Source organism: Nesoenas mayeri, assembly GCF_963082525.1.
Source record: "Nesoenas mayeri genome assembly, chromosome: 3".
NCBI classification, from domain to species: Eukaryota; Metazoa; Chordata; class Aves; order Columbiformes; family Columbidae; genus Nesoenas; species Nesoenas mayeri.
Window position 1 is genome coordinate 43,738,876 of NC_137544.1, and position 24,107 is coordinate 43,762,982.

At 35.0% G+C, this 24,107-nt stretch overlaps 1 protein-coding gene across 8 annotated transcripts in view; it reads right to left on the bottom strand.

The window, feature by feature from the left end:
• Positions 1-24,107, bottom strand: part of ASCC3 (activating signal cointegrator 1 complex subunit 3) — a 267,877-nt gene that overhangs the window by 137,526 nt on the left and 106,244 nt on the right. For all 8 annotated transcript variants that reach the window (XR_013921970.1, XM_080341877.1, XM_080341876.1 and 5 more), the window contains 2 exons: positions 15,411-15,587; positions 12,256-12,327 (listed from right to left, as the gene is read on the bottom strand). Coding sequence is in view for 7 of the 8 variants with exons in the window: in XM_080341877.1 (XP_080198003.1) it covers positions 12,256-12,327; positions 15,411-15,587 (249 nt within the window). In the remaining variant the exon portion in view is untranslated. The remainder of the gene's footprint in view (positions 1-12,255; positions 12,328-15,410; positions 15,588-24,107) is intronic.

The window sequence follows — 24,107 nt, forward strand, 5'->3', positions numbered from 1 at the left end:
TAACCTTCTCTATGGTAACTCCAAAATGATGTATTCATCTTCTTGGAGAAGCACACTGACTCTTTGGGTTATCTTTTCCATTTTGGTTTTAGAGTGCTGGTCACTCAAATGCTTGAGTTTAGCATTGCTGTTTTATTTAACACCTCGAGGACAGACGTCCTGGGTTTTGTGACCCACTTTGCATCCCATCTTTCAAATAAATTAAGATGAAAGAATTAATGTACTTAATGCAATGCCCACATTAATAATGTAGTTTAGAGACAAGTATCTATACTTCATTTTAGTTTCAAGGCATTGTTCGGCTTCACCCAACTAAATTATAGAATCACAGAATGGTTTGAGTTCAAAGGGATCTTAAAGATATCTAGATACAACCCCCCTGGCCATGGGGAGGGACACCTGCCACTGGACCAGGTTGCTCAAAGCCCCATCCAACCTGGCCTTGGACATTTCCAGAGATGGGGCATCCACAGCTTCTCTGGACAGCCTGTTCCAGAGCCTCACCACCCTTATAACATGTTATTTTTTGTGGCAGCCAGTTCTTGACCTGGGTGTTATTTCTATTGAAAATGAACAGTTGGGGATATGGATCAACAGATCAATAATAACAACAACAAAGACATCCAGAATGCTGCATCAGCTAATCTGTACTGTAATGTGATACAATATATTTTGAACTCTTGATAATTACCATTAATTGCTGTCTCTGCTAAGTTTTGATTTAATTATGCACTCAAATAAATTACTTCTGATCATTTCCATTTAAACAAAAACTAGGATGTTTGAAAAAACCTCTACAGAATCTAATTTAAAAAAATATATTTAACATAGCTATTTATCTAATTATATTTCTATGTAGATATACCATCTTTAAAGGGTGATAACTCCTATTTAGTTTACAGATACTTTTACTATTGTAATGTGCACTTGCTCATTTATTTACCTGGAACAATACTACTTTTTAAAGACATCTGCCCCATAATTTCAATTTTTGTATTGCTTTTAATGTGGAAACTTATTTTTTACTTAAGATGTGCCTGCCTTAATGAATATTATATCACACATTCCCTTCTCCTTTTTATTATTGCTCATGAAATTCTATGTAAAAAAGCTACGGTAAAGACATTGTATTGGAACTACTTTCTTAATTTTCTTCCTATTTGCTTTTCCTTCATTTAGCCTTTCTTGTTTTAAATCTACCCATTTCTTATTCTTCATTTTAATTTCTCTTACATTTCTTGATGCACCTTCTGCTCTGTCTTCTCTGACTTGATACAATCTTTATTGTTTTATTTTCTTCCATTTTCCTTGTATTTCCTATATGTTTTTTATATCATCTCTAGCAAAAGATCTTCACACTTAACCACAGACTTTTAAACAGGGAACTTGTGGGAGCTACTACTTACTACGTTTTTGGTTTTTTTTTTTTTGGTCTCATAAATACATAACATCATCATCTTTGGTGCAAAAGAAATACGTCTGGAATAGTCCCAAATAGTATCAACAATACATCGATATTTTAACATATTAATTTCCTGTTTTGGTACAATTTATAGGCAGTCTGAAAACTTACTGCCTCACTGATTTTCAAGTGGCAGAATATTATTTCAAAGGTGTGGCGAAGCCCCCATGAAAGGTAGATTCCACCACAAAAAATGGCTTTACTACAATCAGTTATTGAATTGACTTGTTATAATTATATCTAACAGGACATCTTAGCCTGGGGTGACCAAGGAATTTTTCTTTAACTAGAAGTGGATGATTTTCTTCCTAATTTTCTGACTTATTTTTTCTTTCGTTTAAACTTTAAAACCTCAACTGAGTCCTGCTAGTTGGGTTACAGACATTGTTTTCTTGTCCTTTTTGAAGACAGGGATGACACCTGCTATCTCTCAGTTCTCAGGAACCTCCCCTGATCCCAGGGTCTTTCAAGGATTATCATAAGTGGCTCTGCCATGCCATCGGCCACAGCTCCTTCAGCATGTATGGGTCTCTCCAATCAAGTTGCATAGATTTATGTAGGGGTAAGTGTAAAGATAAATCTTTGCTCCCACCTTTCACATTTATCTCGGGAACTCTGAGATTCCTGTAGGCAAATCTTACCAGAAAAAACTAAAGCAAAGACGACAATGAGTAGCTCAATGTTCTAAGCTCTCAGCTGGCCCATCATTCCTGCCTAGACAGAGCTTCAGGTATTCCAGCTGTGCTCTCATATGCAAACAAGTTTCTTGCCATCCTGGCCTGATCTGGCTCAAGAGTCTGTTTCCACCCATTGCAGCACTCAGTCATGTCAGCTATTGCATCACATCTCTGATTTCACTATCATCATAGCTCAGCAACTGCGTGCATACCTCCAATTTCTCCTTTTTGTTCTATATACTGCATGCAGTAGTGCACTGGCATTTCAGAGAAGCACTCCGTTATGCCCATGTAAAATGTGACACTGTGTCATCTGCCACTATGTAAAGGTGAAAACTATCAGGGTTCAGCATAATTTCCAATCAAAGCTACGGATAAAGCAGTTCTGGCCCCCTAAATAAAATGTACTTGCCCATATGAAACTTTATGACTCATCCTTTATACCTATACAGTTATACACATTTTCCACTAATGCATGCTGATTGGTTTGTCTGATTTAATTTATATTAGAAAGTTCTAAATTAGTAATTACTTTAAAAATGGCAAGCACTTGTGTTTATGATCTTGTCTTTTTATACTTTGAATTATATTAGATGGTCTTTATTATAAAATAAATGCTCATTTGCAGAATCAATGGTTAAATATGGATTCTGGACATTAAAGGAAACCAGTTTCAGAACAGTATAATGGGATCTATGCTATCTTCAATTTGTAGCATTAGCCAAATACACGACAAAATGCAGAGGAAAAATGAATAGCATGAAAATTAAAGTAGAGGGTAAATACTCAGTAAGACAAACAAACAATACTTTACAGACTCACAGAGGTAGTAGAAATTATTCTGAATTTTAATTGACAGGACAGAAATAGAAATACCAATCTCTATTCTTGTATAGAAAATTATTCAAGAATAGCTAGCCTATTACTATGCAAATATATGTCATTAGGCAGTTAACAATTGCATTTTTGCAGACGCCAATGGACTTGAATGACAATTATTATTCAAAATTATAAGCAGCTTTTCACTGCATCTTTTTTTAGAAAAGCTAGATCACGCAATAATTTGTTTCAAGCATTCCCCTTTCTTCTGTTCTGACATTAACTATTTTGACTTTGTACAACAAAGTATGTTCCTACATTATCATAAATTATATTTTTTACAAATATCACTCCAGAATAAGAGTAGTCATGTCTACCATATCTCTTATGTTTCCAAAACTATTTATGTTTGTATGCATACCATCCGGAATATGAAAAAATAACCCAACAGACAGTAGTGATAAGCAGATTTTATTCAGCTTTACTGAAGGAAAGGAACGTAGAAGATACTGGAGAAATCTTCATATCTATTCCAATTCCTTTTACTTAAGTAAAAAACATGAAGAAAATTGCCACGTCAGCCTCTATATCTTCTCGATTTGTAAGATCCATTTACGTAAATAAACCTACTAAACAATTCAAGAATGTAGCACTCAGGTTTTCTAGCTTATTTCTTATCAGTATTGATTTAAAAACCCAGACTTTTATCCCAGACTTTTTTTTTTTCTTCTATTCATTAGGTTTTCTACATCATCTGAGAAGCGAAGAAATGTCTTCAAGTATAAGCAATGGTTTTATATAATATGAAACTTAATAAAGTTATGAAGAATTTAAATTTTGCAATAGTTTGCAAATGAGTAAACTGTGCCAGAACAATTAGAATGTCCCTTGTAAACCCATAAACTATACACCTAGGCCTTCTCAAGATATCCTTTCCTAAATAAAAATATTATAAATACCTCATGATTAAATACATGAGAATATACAAATGGAACACTTTCTGGAGTCATCTCTTCAACTATCAACACCACAGTGCTACATATGTGAGAAATCTCATATTCTGGAAAAGGAATACAAGTAGAAAGTCAAAAGGATTTTTTTCTGATGCATTGTAGTGTCTTAATAAAGAATATTTCCCATCCTCATGGATTCCTCAAAATAACTTGTTTTCTATAGCATTTTATAGTACTGTGTATTTCAAATTAAAACCCACTAATGACATCTATTAAAAGAATCTGTGATAGGCAGAAGGTTTTGGTGGATAGTAGTTATCTTGTTACATATTGAATAATTTACAGAAGTTTTGACAATAATCATGAAGTTTATTAGTTGATAGTATCTATTATATTAAACTAAGCACACAGCTCCATCTCTTTCAAGGCTATAGAGTAAGAGTTTTCAAAAGCTTTGGTCCACTGACAATCCTCAATATGTCTTCTGGAATATCATTTATCCTTGCCATTAAATTCTTACTGAAGAATAAAATGAAGCTGACAGGGATCCACAGACTTCCCACAATCTTCTAGACCACTAATGCTCTCCAGTCCCTTATTTGAAAAACAGCTTTTAACACAGAGCTAGTAAAACTTATCACGTTGCAAGACTGGTCAAGCTGCCCTCATCACACTTGCAAGCTGTACATCTGTAACTTAACAGGCAGGTCATCCACAAAAGGCCAACTGGCTCAAGATCATAGAATCATTAACTATTATAGCCTTAAAATTTCAAAAGGCAGTTATTGTGGAAATGAAGGGCACAAATAAATCATGAAGATGCAGAACACAAACCAGGGTTTTGAGAGTTAGTTCATCTGTGATTTTGTTATGGAAACCATATATACAAATGGTCCCTAAATGTGCAAAAACTGCAAAGGAAAGCTATTCAAAGTGTTCAAGTCTTCACTTGATCAGCTGTCACAGAAATAGCATCTAAAATGATCAGCCATAATTCAGCTATCCTGCTGGACCACTTTATAATCAGTGTGTGTGTATTTTTATATACCTACATACATGTGTGCATATATAAATATAGAAGCAATATATACACATATATGTGCAAATAAGCAACACCAGGTGATGAAGTAGAGCAATATGTATAGATACAGAGTTACAAAACCTTGGACTGAAATAAACTCTTTAGGCTATGAAATGGAAGTCTTGGAAAAAAACCCCAAACAATTTAGATAAAGAATACAGTTTAACAAATTCAGTAACTTTGAGTAATTTGTCAAAAATGAGCTATAAACACTATTTTATCCAAGAAAAATACTAGGACAAGCTTAATTCTCAAGGTACTAACTTCCAGAGAGACCTCTGAAGAAAATACTATTTTATTAAATCTTATCTTATGACACAGCTATAAAAGCATTGTCAACAGTTGCAGTAACTAAGCTTATTAAACTTTTATCTTCGCACAGCTTCTGCAACCAAATAACAGCTAGAAAACTGATAATAAAGAAACTTAATCCATCATTTTTACAGATGAAATTAATACCTGTCAAATTTACTTCTGACAATTTAATATAATAGATTTAAAATAACTACTCAATGCTTCTTTTTTGGTTGAAGATAGCACTGTAACAAAAACAAGATGACTCTTAGTGCTGCAAAGTTCAAGTACATTATTATAAATAGAGAACAGTTACAGACAAAGTGAATGCTTTATGTGCAATAATATAGCACAGAACCAGTTTTGACTAGATAAATTCAAGTGTAATGTTTCTGATGAACATAAGCCAACAGTGTGCCCTGGCAGCCAAGAGGGCCAACCTTGTCCTGGGTGCATCCAGCACAGCATTGCCAGCCAGCCAAGGGAGGTCATTGTCCCACTCTGCTCTGCACTGGTGTGGCCTCACCTGGAGCACTGTGTGCAGTTCTGGGTACCACGAGATAAAAAAGATATTAAGCTACTGGAAAGTGTCCAGAAGTGGGCCACAAAGTTGGTGAAAGGTTTAGAGCAGAAGCCATACGAAGAGCAGCTAAAGTCATTTGGTTTGATCAGCCTGGAGAAGAGGAGACTGAGGGGAGACCTCACGGTAGCTACAGCTACCTCACAAGGGGAGGAGGAGGGGCAGGTGCCAAAGTCTTCTCTCTGGTGACCAACAATAAGAACCTAAGAGAATGGCAGGAAGATGTGCCAGGGGAGGTTTAGGTTGGACACTGAGAAAAGGTTCTTCACCCAGAGGGTGGTGGAGCACTGGAACAGGCTCCTCAGGGAGGTGTCATGGCCCCAGGCCTGACCATGTTCAAGTAGAGGCTGGACAATGTCCTCAGACACATGGTGTGAACTGTGGGGTTGTCCTGTGCAGGGACAGGAGTTGGACTCTATGATCGTTGTGGGTCCCTTCCAACTCAGGACATTCTATGATTCTATGATCTAACATAAAAAATCCTGATTTGAAAGAGTGAAGTATTAAAAATCCGTGCAAGGTGATACTCGGAAATTATTCTAAGATTTTAAAAAGTATATAGTGTCTCAATATTCCTTCTAGTGAACTAAATGCAGAACAGTGGTGTAGAACAATATTTTAATTAAGTACATACATTCTTATTAATAAAGCAAGCTTCATCTCCAGAAAACTGCATCCTAACCACTGAAAGCACACACTAATTAAAAATATAACAAGTGCATGTGTCTGTATTCTGCACATTAAAAAAAGTCCAAATTTCATTATAAAAGATGAAAGGTAAATCTTGTCATAGGTATATCAGACACAGTTGAGACAACACTGCAAAAGCAAAATCGTGAGGCAGAAGAAACTAGCTAAACCTACGAAAAAAAATCAGAAAAGCAAAAAGCACAGAAACTAAAAAGGTACTTGATAAAACACTTTCCTTCAAAAGGTTCTTAAGAAAACTGAACTGACATAAGCATAAAGTGGGTAGTAGTAAATAATCACTCATAGTGCATCATTAAGAATGGATGGTTTGTATAAGGCTGTTCATTGTGTTATGTAGTTTTCATCTACATTTATAGTCCCAGTAGTAAGATTTCCAGCATGTTAATTGAAGAGAAATTGCCATATCTCCACTAATTTATAGCTACTAAAGCCTTATCAACTCAAGTTAGGTGGAGTTGTTGCTAAATATGTAGGAATGCTACTACTGCATTCACTTTTGGATGTTGTGGTGAGGCTTTCAATAGCTATTTACTATTTGAAAAATTCAGGTTCTTTGCAACAGACAACTTTGGCCACCAGAAAAGCTCCTCCCTACATACTGGAACCACTTCCTGTAAAACCATGATGTCTCCTCATTATTTAAGTACTGACACCTTGAACCTCAACACCTGCACAGACAGCAAAGAGAATTAGAACCACAGAAATATTTTAGAACTTTCACTGAACAGTCAGGTTTTACTATGAACTGAAAATACCAATCTCAGTGAGAAAATGAACTTTCAAGGAGTTTCAGTGAGTTCCAGAGCTAGTGGAAATTAAACCAGACAACATGTCATCTCAGAGTTACACAGAAAACCCTCAGAAGCAGCAGGAAAACAGAGACATTCATTGCCTTAAAAAGGAAGAGAGGTTTCAGAAGACAGGAGAATGCCAAAGGCATTTCAAGTTGAAAACTGTAATAAACTGCCAAAATGCCAAATCAGCAAAGGGCATTATTGGGTAAGGAACCAGGATGGCAACTTAGATACCTGTGGCTGAAGATGAGTAGCAGAGTATTGAAGGATACAAAATAAACCCACAACATACAGAAAAGGTGTGGAGAGTAAATATAGGAGACCTGCTGAAATAACACCAAGGACAAAGAACACAGGACTTCTTTTGAAGGTTTAAGTAATATCAAAGAGAATCAGCTATGAGAAAAAGAATAAGAAAAGGTTGCAGAAACAGAAGAGATGTGTAGTCTGGGGAATGCAGCAAACACAAGAGAGTTTTCTGAGTGCAGTCTGAGGAAGTCTTCCTCTGAAAGCTTTCGAAGAACTTCAGTACCTCCCCTTCTAATTCATAATGCAGGAAATTAACAAGACCCCAAGAAACATTATGCAGGTTCAGGTTTTATTTTTTTTTTCCTTAAATGAAGACATAACGTTCAGAGCACAAAAAAGAAAAAAAAAAAAAGAAACAGAAAAGAGTAAGGTTCTGACAAATTCATAACAGTAAAAGTATTTAAGAGGTGATGGAGACAGTGAGAGAAACATGTGATCATCTCTTGGTAACCAAGGTAATGGGATAAAACAGTGAAAGGTCAGCAACATCAGGTGATATAATGGATGTGATCCTATACAACAGTGAGGGTCAGTTAAAAAGAGCTAATTCCCTAGGATATGAAGTTAAGCAAGTGAACCTTGGCAAAGAGAAACAGCTCTATATTTTTTACACAAAGGAATTTAACATAAAGTTAAAATTTGCATGTGATATTTTTCATAGGGAAAAAAAAAGCCTTAAAATAATAAGTTATTTCCCCAAACCCCTAAAAGTACTATTTATTTCTCAAAACATAACATGAAGCGGATGTTTTCCCCCTCATACTTTCTGAAGATAAAGACAGTATGTCATGCATTGTCCCAAACTGGCTAGTAATGCAATGTCTCAATTTATTACAGAAATTATGTTGATATGTATGGTCTTCAGCCAGTGTCTTCGCTGGTTTTATATGGTTCTCTAGAGGCTACTTCATAAAGGTACTGCCCTCTCCCCAGAAGTCATCTTCATTAGATGCCCTTCTCACAGGGCTGTAAAATGTGAAGAAGCTTTTCCAGTTCTGTGGCTGAATTAATACTGTTAATTCACATAGCCCAATACTGGTGACTGCCTGACAAGAGACAGCTGTAATCACTTTGAAGGAATGATAATTTTCTATGACTGAGCCTTCACCCACTCTTCAAGGGAACAGTATCTCAGAAAATAAATGCTGGCAAAAATACTCTGCCTGCAACTGAGCAGGGATTCACATTCTTGGACAAACAGTGTGTAATTTCAGGTGTGAAAACAAATATTCACCAGCTAATATTGAGCACAGAAGGATAGTCCCAGGAAAGCGGACATAATAGAACTAGAGGTTCTCACTTAAAGCAGTCTTAAGAGGATCTGACAGAGAAACCTCCTAATGAAGATCTACATTGTTAGTGATTCTACAAAAGGAGCACGCTGACTTCAAAAGCACCTGGACACCTTTGGGATATTTTCTGATCTTATTTCTTGATTGATGATAAAAAGTTTCTCTAACAAAAACCCTGGAAAACTCAGTAGGGCAAGTCATCTATCATTATATCTTTCCTCAAGTTAAAGAAGAGCAGAATTGTGCTACAAGACAAATGTTATAGCTTCAGTTGCATTTGGTAATTCAAAGTGAAGCCTACAAATGAGATATCTCATTACTTAGAGCAGATGGATCAAAATTAAAGGCTGAATCACCAACTCTTAATTTCCCAGTAGCCAGGAAGAGCTTGAAGTCTTGCAGAGGACAACTGTTGAAAAATCAACATAAAAAGCTTCTCTCCATCTGTCAAAACACATGCCTGTAGAATACAACTACCTCCTACAAGCCCTAGTCTTAAAAAATGAAAACACACGTACATCTATTAAAACACATGAACATATACCTTCTGTCAAACATTACACTGTAACCTATAATATGACAGGGACACATCAGCAGGACTTCTGTAAGGGTAAATGGTAGAATTCTTAGAAATGAAGTGGTAGAATTATTTGAAAATGAGTTAAAAGAGCAGTAGATAAACAATGTTGAATTTAATTTATTAAAATATTCCAAAGTCTCTGGTAAATAACCTTAAAAGAGACAACTCTGTGAATGTTTGATGGCCACAGGAATGTGTCTGTCACATGTGCTGAATAGTTACAAAATTCCAAACATTTATTGAATTCCACAGAGATACAAAACTGCTCTGGAAATGTTGTCCTAAGTATTAAGGGGAAGGTGTGCACCCAGCTCTCTAAGAAGTATATTTAGCAATAACCACAGCTTTGCTAAAAAGCAAACAAACTTTACACACAGAAAATGTATTATAAATAAACACAAGTTTTGAGGATAACACAAGCTAAGAAAGGTAACAGAACACTATGGTAAAACACTACAGTGAATATGGGCACAAGGTAATGGTCTTCTAAAAACTAAGAACACTGGAAGGAGGTGATAACTTTAGAAGATCAAAAGCTATTCTCAAAATTGTGTAAAGACACAAAAGAATTTCCTCCTAGTGTAATATTAATCATCTACATGACCTTTTTTTTCCCCCACTTATTAACATCTGCAGTTGGTGTAATGATTAGATCATTTATCATGGCATATTAAAAATCCCTGATTTTTCATATGTGGTACAATACTACATACTATACTTAACCATGTTATACAATAGCTGACATGCTTGATTCAGGTTTGTCAAAGACTGTATACCAGTGTTTTTGTATCGTTCATTTCAAGATATGAATGGTTGTTTCATAAGTATCAAGACCAGTAAGTTTTAAATACTCTCAGGAAAAGTCCAGCGTAACTAGTTGGTATTATCGATGTGTATGTAAGAGAGTTCCGCAACATAGCAGAACAAACATTTTCAAGCAAAGAAAATTATTAACATTTGCAATCAATTGTATCAAATCAAGTAAAGCCTTCTGAAAGCAAATCAACGCTTATATAGCAAGGGAAACCACACTTCTGCCTTGTCTGGAAATACACTCCTTATTTGGTTTGTAGTTTGAAATATAATTTTTAGAAATTGAGATCAGCAATAGTGTCAGCTGCTGAAACTCTAACCTTAAGCAGACTACAGCTCTTCACTTGGCCTCTTTCAGCTCTAGCTGATGCCTTAAAACAAAACACTCATGCACTCAGCTGCCAGTACAGGAACTAAAACTGTTCTCAAGGAAAGCTACAAAAACATCTCCTGCCAGAATTAAACAACTTACTGTACTTGAATTTTTCAAATAATATCATATATGTTTGTAGACAGTTTTTTCCTCAGAGCAAAGAAAAGAGAGGGGAAGAAAGTTGCAATAAATGTGCTTGAACAGCATGCAACTTCCTGCCGGGAATCCAAGATATGTTACTCATTTAGACACCCCAATTTAAAGAATCTGCTACTTGTAGATTTATCTACAGCAAATGAAAATACACAAAATCATTACAAGAAATAAAAGATAAGCAACTACATGTACCCCAGTGTTAGGAATTTGTTAAGGTGTGTGCATAATGGACAACGAGGAGAAAAGAAACTAAAGTTCTCTTGGTACGATCAACAAATTATGTTAACAGTCTTTGCTCAGGAAAATATCTGCATTTCCATATGTAACTTAATGAAAGTCTTCTGAATGTAACAACAGTAACTGATATCAACAAGAGAAGACAAGTGGAAGGATGGTGTTAAATCAAGAGGACTAAGAAGCTGTTGCCGAAGTATTCCCCCTCTAGTCATAAACCAACTGTTCATCTTTCAAAAAATATCACTATCTGAATTTTACATGAAAAGGGGAAAATGTGCAATTTTTAGTGTGACTGTGGGGGAAACAGTTTCTCTCTTTTATATATAGGTTATTTAGTGAAAAGCCTCTTCAAGAATCATAGTGCACTAGCACTTGTTCATGCTCCGAACAGGTGCTGTATCTGCCACAACTGCCGTTACTCACACTGCTGTATGTGCAAAGTTCTAACAAAAATGAGACATTGTGTGGGGGTGATTCAGGAGCACAACAACAACAGAATGAGAAACTAGTCAAGCAAATGAGTTAAGCCCACAATCTTAGCAGCAGGGAATATCAGCCTTGAAAATTCACTGCAGAAACCTCTATTGTGAAGCAAAATGACGGATCACTCCTTTAAAAAGAAAACAAAACACAAACCCCAGGGTATTTCAAATGACAGATGCTGAGCCCTTGCGCACCATGTCTTGAACACTACATAATTCTCATCCCTCATCTCTTACAGGAGATGCTAAAATTTGAAAGTTATGGGAAAGGCTAAGAATAATAACTAAGCACCATATTTTTATTTTTTTTTAATCATTAAATGTACCTAAGTGTAGGGTCTCCAAAGCACTAACCTACTTTGCTTCATCATTTTAAAGTGACATAAATATATATTAATTACTATAAGGGATCTACAAAGTAACAGGAATTTTCGCCTTAGCTAGAAGCTAACATAATTTAGCCTGCTCAGATTTTCTTGCATGCTGTTTCTAATAAAGTGTTTTCAAGATTAGAGATGACCTTTTAAGTGACATATCTCAAAATAACAATAATTTAAAAAAAAATCTTAACACATCATTATGATGATCACAACTGATTTCTTTATAGGTGTTCTGAATACAAACCAAAGCGAAAATAAATACCTGGTGTCCAGCCATTATTTGCTTCAGCACATTTTCATAACATACTTCATCCATATGATTGAGCTGCTGCACCTGAAAAACAAACACCATACTTCATATTCAAAGTATTTTTATCTTTATGTATTTTTTAATACATATCAAGAAATTGACAGTAATCCATGAAAGAAAAACGTGATAATGCAATTAAATTTACAATATACTGATTCCCTTTCCTAACAATATTGATTTGGTATTTGGTGTACAGAAATAGAACATGAAAATAAGTAGACTAAATATGAGTAAGTGCAGTGAATATAAAATGTATTACGTGACTGTTGTATTTTTCATAAAGAGACCTAACCCAGTTCTATTCTAAAATGTATCTGTTTCATATTAAGGAATCTTACTTCTGCAGGATATTGTTGAAATATCCATTTAATACATCATCTTACCTAGCGTTAAATCTTTCCAGTTGGTAATATAAAAATAGTTTTTACACTGCAGATATACACATCCAGAAAAACAGTGATTGTCAGCTTTTTTGCTCTAAAGAACAGAAGTGTCTTCATAGTTGGGTCATGCACAGGTAAGACTGGAAGCACTATGTACAGAGTTTCCAATTATGGATTAAAAAGTTTCAGGAAGGTTCCAAAATAAAGAGCTCATTTGAAATGAAAAGTATTCTTCAAAGTACTCTAAAGATTTTTTTATTTTTCTCTAATGCATCACAATATAAATAGCATGTATCTACTTGAATGAACTTCAGTATTAAGCTTGTGACAAATCCAAATAAATAAATGAAGTTCAAAGTTGGAGCAATCACTCCATTCTTCATTTGTGCATTCATACTCTATAACAATTTTTTTTTTTTTTGACACAAGGAAATGTTTTACAAGAGCAAAGCATGTAAAAACTTGAAAATGGAAATTTAGTACTTGGAGTTATCTAGAATAGCTGAAAGTTGAAAAAACATAGCTTTAAAACAGCTTTAGAGGGAAGAAGAGAACATTCATATCTGCAATCAAACAAGTATAGCAATACAAAGATAAGAAAATATGGACGCGTGTGCAATAGAAAAGCAGCCAGTCAAATTATTCTGAAAAGGAGAGGTTAGCATTTTAATTAATTATTTTTTCAAATAAGAACAAGTGAAAAATGATTATGGAGAACAGTATAGGGACAGTGCACAAATACACATGTGGACATAGATATTATTTTATATATACTGTATATAATATATATATACACACATACAAATGTAACTATGTATTTTTTGCATCTATACCTAAAAAGGAAAACATAAAGAAAAATAACTGACAATAAAGTAAAATATCTGACATTGACAGATCTTTGACTGAAGAAGCCAAACTTTAGTCTTGGTCCCACTTGCTCTAAGAGTTCCAACGTACAGTGTTTAAAGAGCTTTGCTGGCTAACTTCTGTGCATAATAAACACACCATGCTGTCCTTGCCTTGGAAAGCTTGCCTACGGTGTGCACATGCTAATCACTAATTGGCTTTTTTGTGAGGGGTTTTGGATGAAGCATGTCAGAAAGCTGTTGCAAAGCATCAATCTAAAGTAAGTACAAGCCTTCTATCTCCTTGCAACTCATCAGTGTGAATATGGACACAGCACTGATTGCACCTGCTGATGTTCTGCAAGAACTGCTGTTGACTCTGTGGGTTCTTACATCACTTTTCTCCTCTCATATAGACCAGAAGGATGCTGATATTGGCAATAATTTGGCAGCTTTACTCTTAGTATCATGTTGAATAGAATCCTTTTTCAAATCCTTTTTGTTTGTGAAAAGAAAATCTCCAGGCTGTGGTATTACCGAAACAAGTTAGACGGGTACTCACACTCCAGAATAGCTGCTACCTCCTAATATCTCTTCATCTACTCATGTTTTTTTTAGAAAACTTAGTGGGGTTTTTTAATAATTTCAGATTTTATAGGATCATTTGTACATTTCTTTGATTCTGAAATCACAAATACATTCCAAAGTGAGTATGAAGAAATAGAGTCTTTCCTTTTTTTCTTATCATACAGTGGAAATAAACTAAATATTCAGATCAAGTATCAGAAAAAGATTAAAGAAAACCAACAGCAAATAATAGTGAAGATACTTGAAACAATTAATGAAGGTTAAAATATGCAAATCACCGTAAGTACCATATGGTAAACTATTCTTGTGTGTACAGACTTGAAATGACTCCCTACAGTTATAAAATAAGTTTCTTTCCTGCACTGCAGATGGAATTAACTACTTAAATAACCTAATAAGAAAGACAATGCCCATTTTTACAAAAAAGAAAAGAAATGGTCTTATGGATTAAGCTACAAAGTTAGCTTCTGATTGAACATATTTTGATTTCTATTAAATTAAATCACAGCAGATTAACATCTTCTAAAAGTTAAGCTATATAATATAAACTTTAATTATCAGCTAGTGAGATTCATAGGAAGTCTTATGGAAAAGTGTTTGTATTAATTCCTGTATTTAAAGAATAAATTATATGTCAAGTGGCACTGCACTTATGACATTTAGTAAGAACATTATACCTGACCATGGCCTTAATGCTTCCCAAAATGAGCAAGAGCACAAAGAGTAAAGAAACTTATTTAGAGACTACCTTAATGTGTTTTCAATCAAATATACACATATAGTTAACGGCTTAGCATGCTAAGGTTTTAATTGATAACATATCCAAGTAATATTAATGTAAGTCATGTTAATATATATATCTCTACTGATGTTCACTTTTTAATATATATATATATATATGAATATTTTTCTTATAGCTTTCCACATGCATTCTTACAGCCCAACAAGCAACACCATAGTTCTTAGCAAAATTCAAAACTGAAATGAGAAAGGCAGAATTATCAGCTGCTGCAGTTGAGGGTGATGATTTCTCCTTCATCAAGCAAAACTTAGTACCAAGGCGAGGCAATGCAAAGCTAGATACCATTGTATTCAATTACAACAAGGTCTATTTACAAGTATTGTGAACTGAGGAAATACGATTCTTAAAGCACCTTGCAATTATGTATATCTTTATAAAGAACAAAATACGCTTCATGAACCATAATAACCCAGTACCCTCTACACATACATAAGTGAAGCATGATCAGAACAAACAGCAACCCTCTTTTTGGCATTCATGATTCTTTACCTTATTGGTTGTCTTAATTCCTATAAAGGTTTGCCCAAGTGGTACAGGTCGGAAACGGCCATCAAAGTAGAATAGTCCAATGAAGGGATTGACATGCAGAAATGTAGCAACATCAAGATAATTGGGCAATGTAGCTGAAAGGCCCAAAATCCTAATCATACTTTGTGTAGATTCAACCTATTAAAAAACAGAAAACCTGTAAATGATCCAAGTGTTATAAGCCAAGAAATCAAGCAGAGTTTTAAAACATCCCTTATAAAACAGTAATGTGAAAGGAGCAGTTAATACTTTCTACAGAAGGTGAACAATAGATGTGAGTTAGTGATTATCCTGTATTGAAGAAACCAGAGCACTCTGCAATTCCATCAAGTTTTCCTTATTCAGTCTTTCTATTTTATTGTACTTTTGCCTCGCAAAAGGTGAGCAGTCATTAACTGACATGGAGGAACAGTAGCAGTAAAACTGGCTTTGTTAAGAAGGGATAGTCCAATTTATGGGCAAAGCTAAGACAGATAATTTGGTATCATTTCTTCCTTAGTCCAAATCACACCACAATTCTGAACAGAAAGAAGAATGTAATTCATGTCATCCCTCAGTCTTGGCTTTTGCTTAGGCCTTTCTGTAACTCTCTTAGACAATCTATTCTAGTTCTTTGTAACAGACTTTCTTCCTTTCTTCTTTTCTTTCTTCCCTAAATGTTTGCATTACATGCCTTCCCATTTGGTAAGGGATAAAAAGTGCTTTACAGTGAAATACTCTGTTCCATATAAAAGCCTACATATTATATATATTTCCAGGTAATTTTCAAAAAATGAAAACGGTCAAAAGACCTGAATGAGGAAAGTATGCAAGAATTTCCCTATTTTCTTCTGGAATATTAAGAGCCATGTAGGTTGACTCGCATCTCTTGTACTAGCATAATTAGTGAGAAACAAAGTTCACAGTAAAGTTGCTCAAAAGGCTTTTTGGGCACTATAACTGAAGCCATATACAAGGTTCTCAAGTTGTCTCCAATGTGTGAATGTCTCATGATGAGTAAGGCTGGTAACTTCTACCGGGCTATGTCCTGTTCAAAACAATACTTAGAATACAGATTTTGAATCAGCCAGGTGTTTGAGTTAAAGTGAAAGGAAGTGTCACGTAATTAAAAGAGATGAATTAAAAGTTTTCAAAAAAGATTATTAAAACGTATATAGAGAGTATTTTCAAGGAAGAGAGCATACACTATAACATAACACAGACCTGGCAAGCAACAGGCCCACCAAAATACTAAACTGAATCCCAAAAGGAATGACCCCCCCCTCCCCACAAGTCCACAGACAGACTAAATCACCACATTGTTTGGTAATGGACAGGGCCTATGGCAAAAATTTGGGCATTTAAACTGTGGATGAAACCATCTAAATGACAGAGAAAACCTGGTGATTGACTCTTCTGCACTTATAGAAAGAGAAGCTTTGCAAAGAAAAGCCCATATACTATAAAATCTTATATGTAAATGCAAACTTTGATATAACTGGGACAAATCATGAGAGATTTCATTTTCAAAAGTCTTCCATCTGCAGGGTACAAAAGCAGCATTTGCCTGTGAGAGTATAAAGAAGTAGTATCATTTCTTACACAACTTTTCATAGCTGGAGTATTTGATGAACTAAGGGCTATAGTTAAACTCAATCACACAGTTTTGGGGTGTTTGACATTTGGTTTGATTTTGGCTTGGTCTCCTGGAGCACCACCTGCTTCTGCTCCGACCTTGCTGTCTGCGGGGTTGTTTCTCACACGTTTTTCCTCACTCCTGTTTCTCTCTCAACTGCTGCACAGTGTTTAACCCTTTCTTAAATATGGTTTTACAGAGGCACCACCATATTTGGGTGCTGGGCTGGGCTGTGCCCTGTGGTAGGTGGGTTGGAAGGAGCTCGAACCAGCTGTGTCCAGCACAGGGCAGCCCCAGCCCCTACTCATAGAGGCCCTGCAGCCCCTGCTGCCAGCGCCTGGGCACTTGCACTCACTACAAATGTTTAATTTACTTAAAGCTTATACGCATTTTTTTTTTAAAAAAAAAAAAAAACAAAACAACTTGAATCGGTAAAAACACTAGCTGCTTGCCAATATATTTATCCCATACTTTGTTCACAATCATCTGATAATAGGTACAACAATCTGAAAGTGTAACTGAGCTCCAATCTGGAAAACATTCCTTGAGTTTACTAAATTCAATAACAATTTATTTCAAATCACCTAAGAGCATGAAAGCAGTAGTTTGAAAATGTCCTCAGTTACATCTGAAGGTAGAAAAGCATTTCAAGTATTTAAACAATGAACAAGAGCTCTGCTTAATAACCATGGAAGTATCAATTTACTTAGCAATTAACTGTAAGCTGTTTGTTAAGAGTTTTCTTTCAAAATATAAACAAGGCCTAGAGAACAGTTCTGGTTTATTGAGACTTGTACCCTTCAAAACCTTTGTTTAAAAAAAGTCATTTAACTTCCCTGATCTGGCAGTTGGCCCTGGAGTTAAGGAGCTGATTGAGAACCCAGAATTACAACTCCACATGAAAACTGCAGCAGAGAGTTAGCACAAACAAGTAATTAAAATGACTAATATGTATAGCACATTTTGAAACACAATATACTTTCGCACGTTCTACATTATACTTTGCATATATCTATGCATATGTATATAGTGCCTACATAATTTTTTCAATTTATACATCTAAAATTTACAAGTTATTTGGATAATTAGTTTTCTATTTATGTCAAGCCACAAAAATCAAGTCAGAGTGCTATAAGAAATCACACAATTTCTTTAGCTCTATAGTAACATCTTGTTAGTCTTCATGATTAAAGAAAAGCTGTTAAGACTCTAAACAATTCCATCAATTTATTTAACTTCTTTCAAAGCCATCCAAACAAATAAAACTTTATTTTTACCATCTACTTTTTTATCCACTAAAAACCACAAAATATCCATAATTAATACACATAAAAATAATCAAGAAGGAAAGAGAGATACATTTACCCTAAAAGACAAAATGTATAATAACAATTCTCCCAATTATTTTATGCTTACATCAAATTCATATAAGGGTGGTCACAAAGAAAATTGAGAACCCCTTTTTACAAAGAGTCACATGGAAAAGATGAGGGGTAATGGGTACAAATTACTCCTGGGGAGATTCCGACTGCACACAAGAAGGAAATTTTTCACAATGAGAACAATCAGCCATTGGACTATTGTCCCTAGGGAAGTGGTGGATTCCCCAACACTGGACAGTTTTAAGATTCAGCTGTACAGGGTGCTGGGGCCATCTTGTCTAGACTGTGGTTTTGCCAAGAAAAGTTGGATCCTTGTGGTCCCTTCCAGCCTGGTATTCTATGATCCAAACTGTTAATCTGCAAATCTTGAAAATGTGCAGATGCCCTTTGTAAATATAGTCCATTAAAACATTAATAGTTTCCATGTGCTGCATCACTTCTCATTTGGTTCTTGAAGTCCCAATTAGAGATTATGCCTTCATCTACCAGCCACTATGAATACATAGTCTTTCCTGAAATTACAGTGAAAATTACTGAAAAGACATTTTGGATGACAAAATATTCTGTTTACATTGCCTATCACTGGCTGGTGGTATGAAGCTAAGTGTGTTTTCTTCACTACTGGCATACAATCTCTAACATTTTAATCTTCATATGTGTTTAATTATCTCAGTAAAAATATAAGCACCATTTGGCACTTACAAGACTGAACTGTCACAGTATTTTCACATCATGTTCTTTGAAAGCTTTACTCTATTTTATTGATTTGATGTTACACTGGAAGTAAGAAATAAAGTTGCCATAACTATACTTAATTGACATATCTAATTAGTGTATCTAATTCAGAAGCATTCATGATGGCATGTGGAGAATTGACAGCATGTTCACCATACACATTCGCAGAACATGATTATCACACCATGAAATTCTATGTATAAAAAAAAAAAATAAACAGAAGATAGTTATCTGGTACCAATTTCCACACTCAAGCATCATCTGCGTTTACACTGTAAAGCATAAAGGATCAGGTATGGGAAGTGCCTCTCTGTATTGTAAATTGATCACAGCAGGATCATTTTCTTCCTAATAGGTTTTAAGATTTGCATATCATCTCATTACATTATAGCTGCCACTTGAGAGCATACAGAGTATGCATAGAGATAGTCTTTTATCTGACTTCTGAAGTTCTTCCTGAACTTTGTGATCCTGGCAGTCTTCCCATTTCCATGTATTAAAATATTACATTCACAGAATGAATTATAATCAAGTGGGAAAGCTGATTGTTCAACTCAAGCACAGAATTAAGTGAAGCAGACAAGTTTACATATTCAAATCTTTGAAGAGTTGTCCATTGGTTAGAAATTACTCTGCTATTCAGGTGACCCAGAATCACTTCAACGCACCCTCTACAGTCAAGTCTGTATGCCCTTCAGATGTACTCTAAAGATACACAGAAAATTAGGCACAAGTATTTCTTAGTTTTTAAGTCTAGATCTGCAAGAAGATGAATTCTTAACTTAGGTTTCCAAGTTCCCTGCTCAACAGTGCTAAGAATGAAGTACTGCATACAGGCATTCACATTAGTTACTACTTAGATACTGCCCTGCCCACAGAACAGCTCTAAGTCTCAGCCTCTCACAAAATCCATGTTTTTCCCATTATCCAAAAAAAGGACAAAAAGAAAGGAAAATTCTTAGAATGTTAAAAAAAAAGAATTGCAGGTGTTTCAAAGTGACTGAGAAGGAAGTTTGTACACATGTTTCACCAGTCTTTATTTGTTGATATCTTCTTTATAGTCTAATAAAAGAATTAAGAAGTTGTCTATCAGTCCACATAGATGGTAATTTACTAGGTTTAGGAACAAACATGGAAAAATAGTAAAATTGCAAAATCAAAAGTACATAGTAAAAATGCAATTACTAATACTGTTTTGAAGATTCTACATAGGACATTATCTACAACTCAAACACTCTGCACAGAATGCATTTGTTACTAGGCAACCATCCAGTTAAGTAATTTCATAAATGAGTTTTACTCTGCTTCCAATGAACCCTGAAAATACTGTGATCTCAAGTCCTCCATTTAGAACATATTCAAAAATCTGGAGGTACTGAAAAAATGTAACCATGCAAAAAGCACTATTAGAAGCCATATTATTTTCCCTCAGCTAAATATTAAGTATGCAATCCTTTGCCTTAAGAAATGACATTTTGAATATAGTTATTAAGAGACTTCTATGCCCTGCACAGTGCCGTGTCAGTTTTTCTTGAATGACAGAATGCATTTTCATGCTATGTTTACCATTTTGTTCCCAAACTAAGAAACAAAAAGAAATAGAAGCCCTTCTACAAATCAGTTTAACTGCTTTACCATATTGTGAAAGAATATAAAACCTATGACAGTCACTATTACCTTTTAAACTCCAGGGATATATCACAAAAATGGAAAAATGTTCACATATCAATAATAGAAAATGACATGCAGAATGATTTCCTGACATCACTTCCATGCAAAGTAATAGAAAACCTTCAGAAGATTAATACAAATATCTGATAGATAACATTTTCCAAACAAATGGAGATTTGGTTTTGTTTCAAAGAAGTATGTTGTTTTAAAAAAGTCATTCTTACACAACTACAAGCTTGCCAGAAAAGATAACAAGATAGATCTAGACTCATGTAAGGCATTAGACATATGGCTACATACCATACTGTTTAAAAATAACATTGCAGAATAGCAAGAAAACATGTATCACAAGCTGATAAACTGACAGATCTTAAAGAGAATGTATAACTGAAAAACAGCAATTAAAAAGGGATGCCTCTAATTGTTTTCTAAGCCCAACTCTATTAAATAATTTTATCCATTATATGCAGTAAATAAAAAATAATTGGTGACATGAAGAGCAGGTGATTGGCAGAATTAATGTAAGTGATATATGTGTCAGCCATACGATAAATCTAGGTTGACAGTCCCATTCAAACTAAATTTCTTTTAATTTAGCTCATTCTAAAACAGGTCACAGCTGCAAAATGAGACACCATTCTCAGGAAACATTCTTATAGCAACAAGGAAATCCTGCAGCAACTCTAAAGAGATTTGTCTGAGGACTTAAAGAACAAGCATCGGAATGCAAGTTCTGCAGATGATGTGTTAGCAAATTAAGTACATGCAATTCTTAAAAGTATAAAAAGGACAGAACTGAGTAAAAGCAGGAAAATGCTATACCTCTGTATAAGCCACAACCAAAAGTAACACAGAAGTTCTATACCAAGTTTTGTTGACATGTTTTAAAAATACAGTCATGAATATAAGAAAGTTAATCGAAGAGTCCCACAACACAATAGTTGGAAACAAAAAAATTATTGTAGAAGGTTTCAGTAAGGTTGTTTGGTTTGTCTTGTAATAGAAGATGCTTAGAAATGTGATTAGCCTAAGGAAGGAACACTGAAGAGAAGCAAGACTAACAGCAATCACTCAAGATGAGAAATAACCGAATGAAATGCCAATGCCATTCTACTCTCAAAAGACACATATAGGAACTGCAGTGGGCTACCATTAGACACCAGATATATAGATCTAATCAGTTTTTTAGGTCATTAGCTATCAGCCTTGCATTTTTTTTTTTTTTTTTGTTCTTCTTCAAATTCCTCAGATTTTCTTAACCAGGAATGCCATTCCAAGTACATAAGAATTCCTAATTTGATCACAGTTAGGCACTTGGATTTGGGTAAGAAACCTCTGAACTTGTTTACTTCTGACTTCTAGTAAAGAGGTAAAAGAGGGAAACAAAGGGACAAAAAAATGAGGTAGAGGAGACAATGAAGAACTAGAGATATTGCTAATGCATTTAGAGCAAAGAAAAATACATGACGGCTGAGAGGGAAACTTTAACAAGGTGTAATGAGGAAAGAAAGCTCGGAAAGGAAACATGAGAACTAGGGGAAGGAGAACTCCTCCACCATCTCATGGTCTCTGCAGTCAAGTCTGCCTTTGATATTCACATCCACAATAAGCCCCTCCTTGTTGGTGAGAGTGAGGTACATCAGAGCACCTCTTCTCCTTGGCTCCTCCATCGCCTGGAGGAGAAAGTTCTCATCAGTGCTCTGTAGGAACCTCCTGGACTGTTTGCCCTGCTGTGTTGTCCCACCTATTATTTAGGTAGCAACTTTGTTGATCTAATACGAAAAACATAAAGCAATTGAAATTTCAATTTGAAGAATGTGACTATGATGAGAACAATATTTCAGGGTCTAAGATGGAAGCTTCAGTTCTTTACTATGTTTTTTTCTTTAATTAATCATTCACATAGTTGACAGAATGTATCAAAACTCACATATCGTTCAAGTACAATATTCAGTATGCTTTTTCTTGAAAAAATATCTATAAGCAGCAAAGAAGTCATCAAAATCTCACAATAATTACGACAAAATAATCGGTGTCCTTTAAAAGCAGTCAGTTTTTTTTCTTTCAAGCTAATACGCTTGGTAGATATTACAGAAGTGCGGAAAGTTTGATTAAAAAGTTTAAGCATTTCAGTTTTACATTTGCATTATGCTTTAGACTAAAACTTTGAACATCAAAGCTACAAATTGGATTCAAAGAAGGTGTTTGATGTTATACCTACAGTATATAACAGAGCTCAAAGCAATTTTCCCACCAAAATGTTTAGCAAAGTCAATTTAAATAACTTGCAAAAACATTCTCTAAAATTCGAAAAGTGCAAACACGCACAAATATGCTGTTCATTCTGCTATGAGTAAAATTATCAGCAATTCCAATATATATGCCCCTTCCAGGTTTTAAAAAGACTGGTTCTAAAAAATGCCATAAGTTAAAATGAACATGTTAAAGTCTTAAGTAAGTGGTGTGACTCACTGTTCATCTGGGGGAAGTATAACCATAATTCAAGTATTTTGAGGTATAAATCAGGACAGGCCTACTAATGTATCAGAATATTCCTGTTTTGAGAAAATATTTGTGTAGTTGAATTTGTACAGTAGATGGATACAGATGTCAAAGCGTTCTTTTCTGGCACACTTGTAGGCCCACGTAGATAGCTGAAAACTAGTTCTTAATGCTCCCCTCCCGCAAAAACAAAAACAAAAACAAAAACATTGTCTGGTTTTCTGTTTTCCACCATGTAAGCAAAACAGGCCTCACACGCTCTGACCTGAGAGGCAGTTTTTCTGCAAGACAGGATAACAAGCCCTGCAAAATGTAAGAGGCACTACATTATACATCCTGACCTGTACAGGAATAGTGACATGATCTCATATACAAGCTAGCGAGGTATGATCCAGATGAAACTATAGGTACATGTCATTATTATAGTAGCTATTAATAATTTATTGAAAAGGTTGAAGTAGTATTCAAAGGAATTTATCACAGTTCTGTCCTAGAAGTGACACAGGGAATGACTGTTCCAGGTCAGACCAAAAATCCCTCTGCTTCAATACAGTCTCCCAAAGTGGACAAAAGCGACAGTACAGAAACTGGGAAAATGTCAAAGATATTTGCCAGCATAGCCCCTGGTTACTACAGCTCCCAGACTGATCTAGTGACTATTAGTCTGCATTGGATTTTTCTTTGATTTACTTGTCTAATCACTTTCTGAATCTCTCCACTACAAATTAGGAGAAACTATTAATAGTCAATATT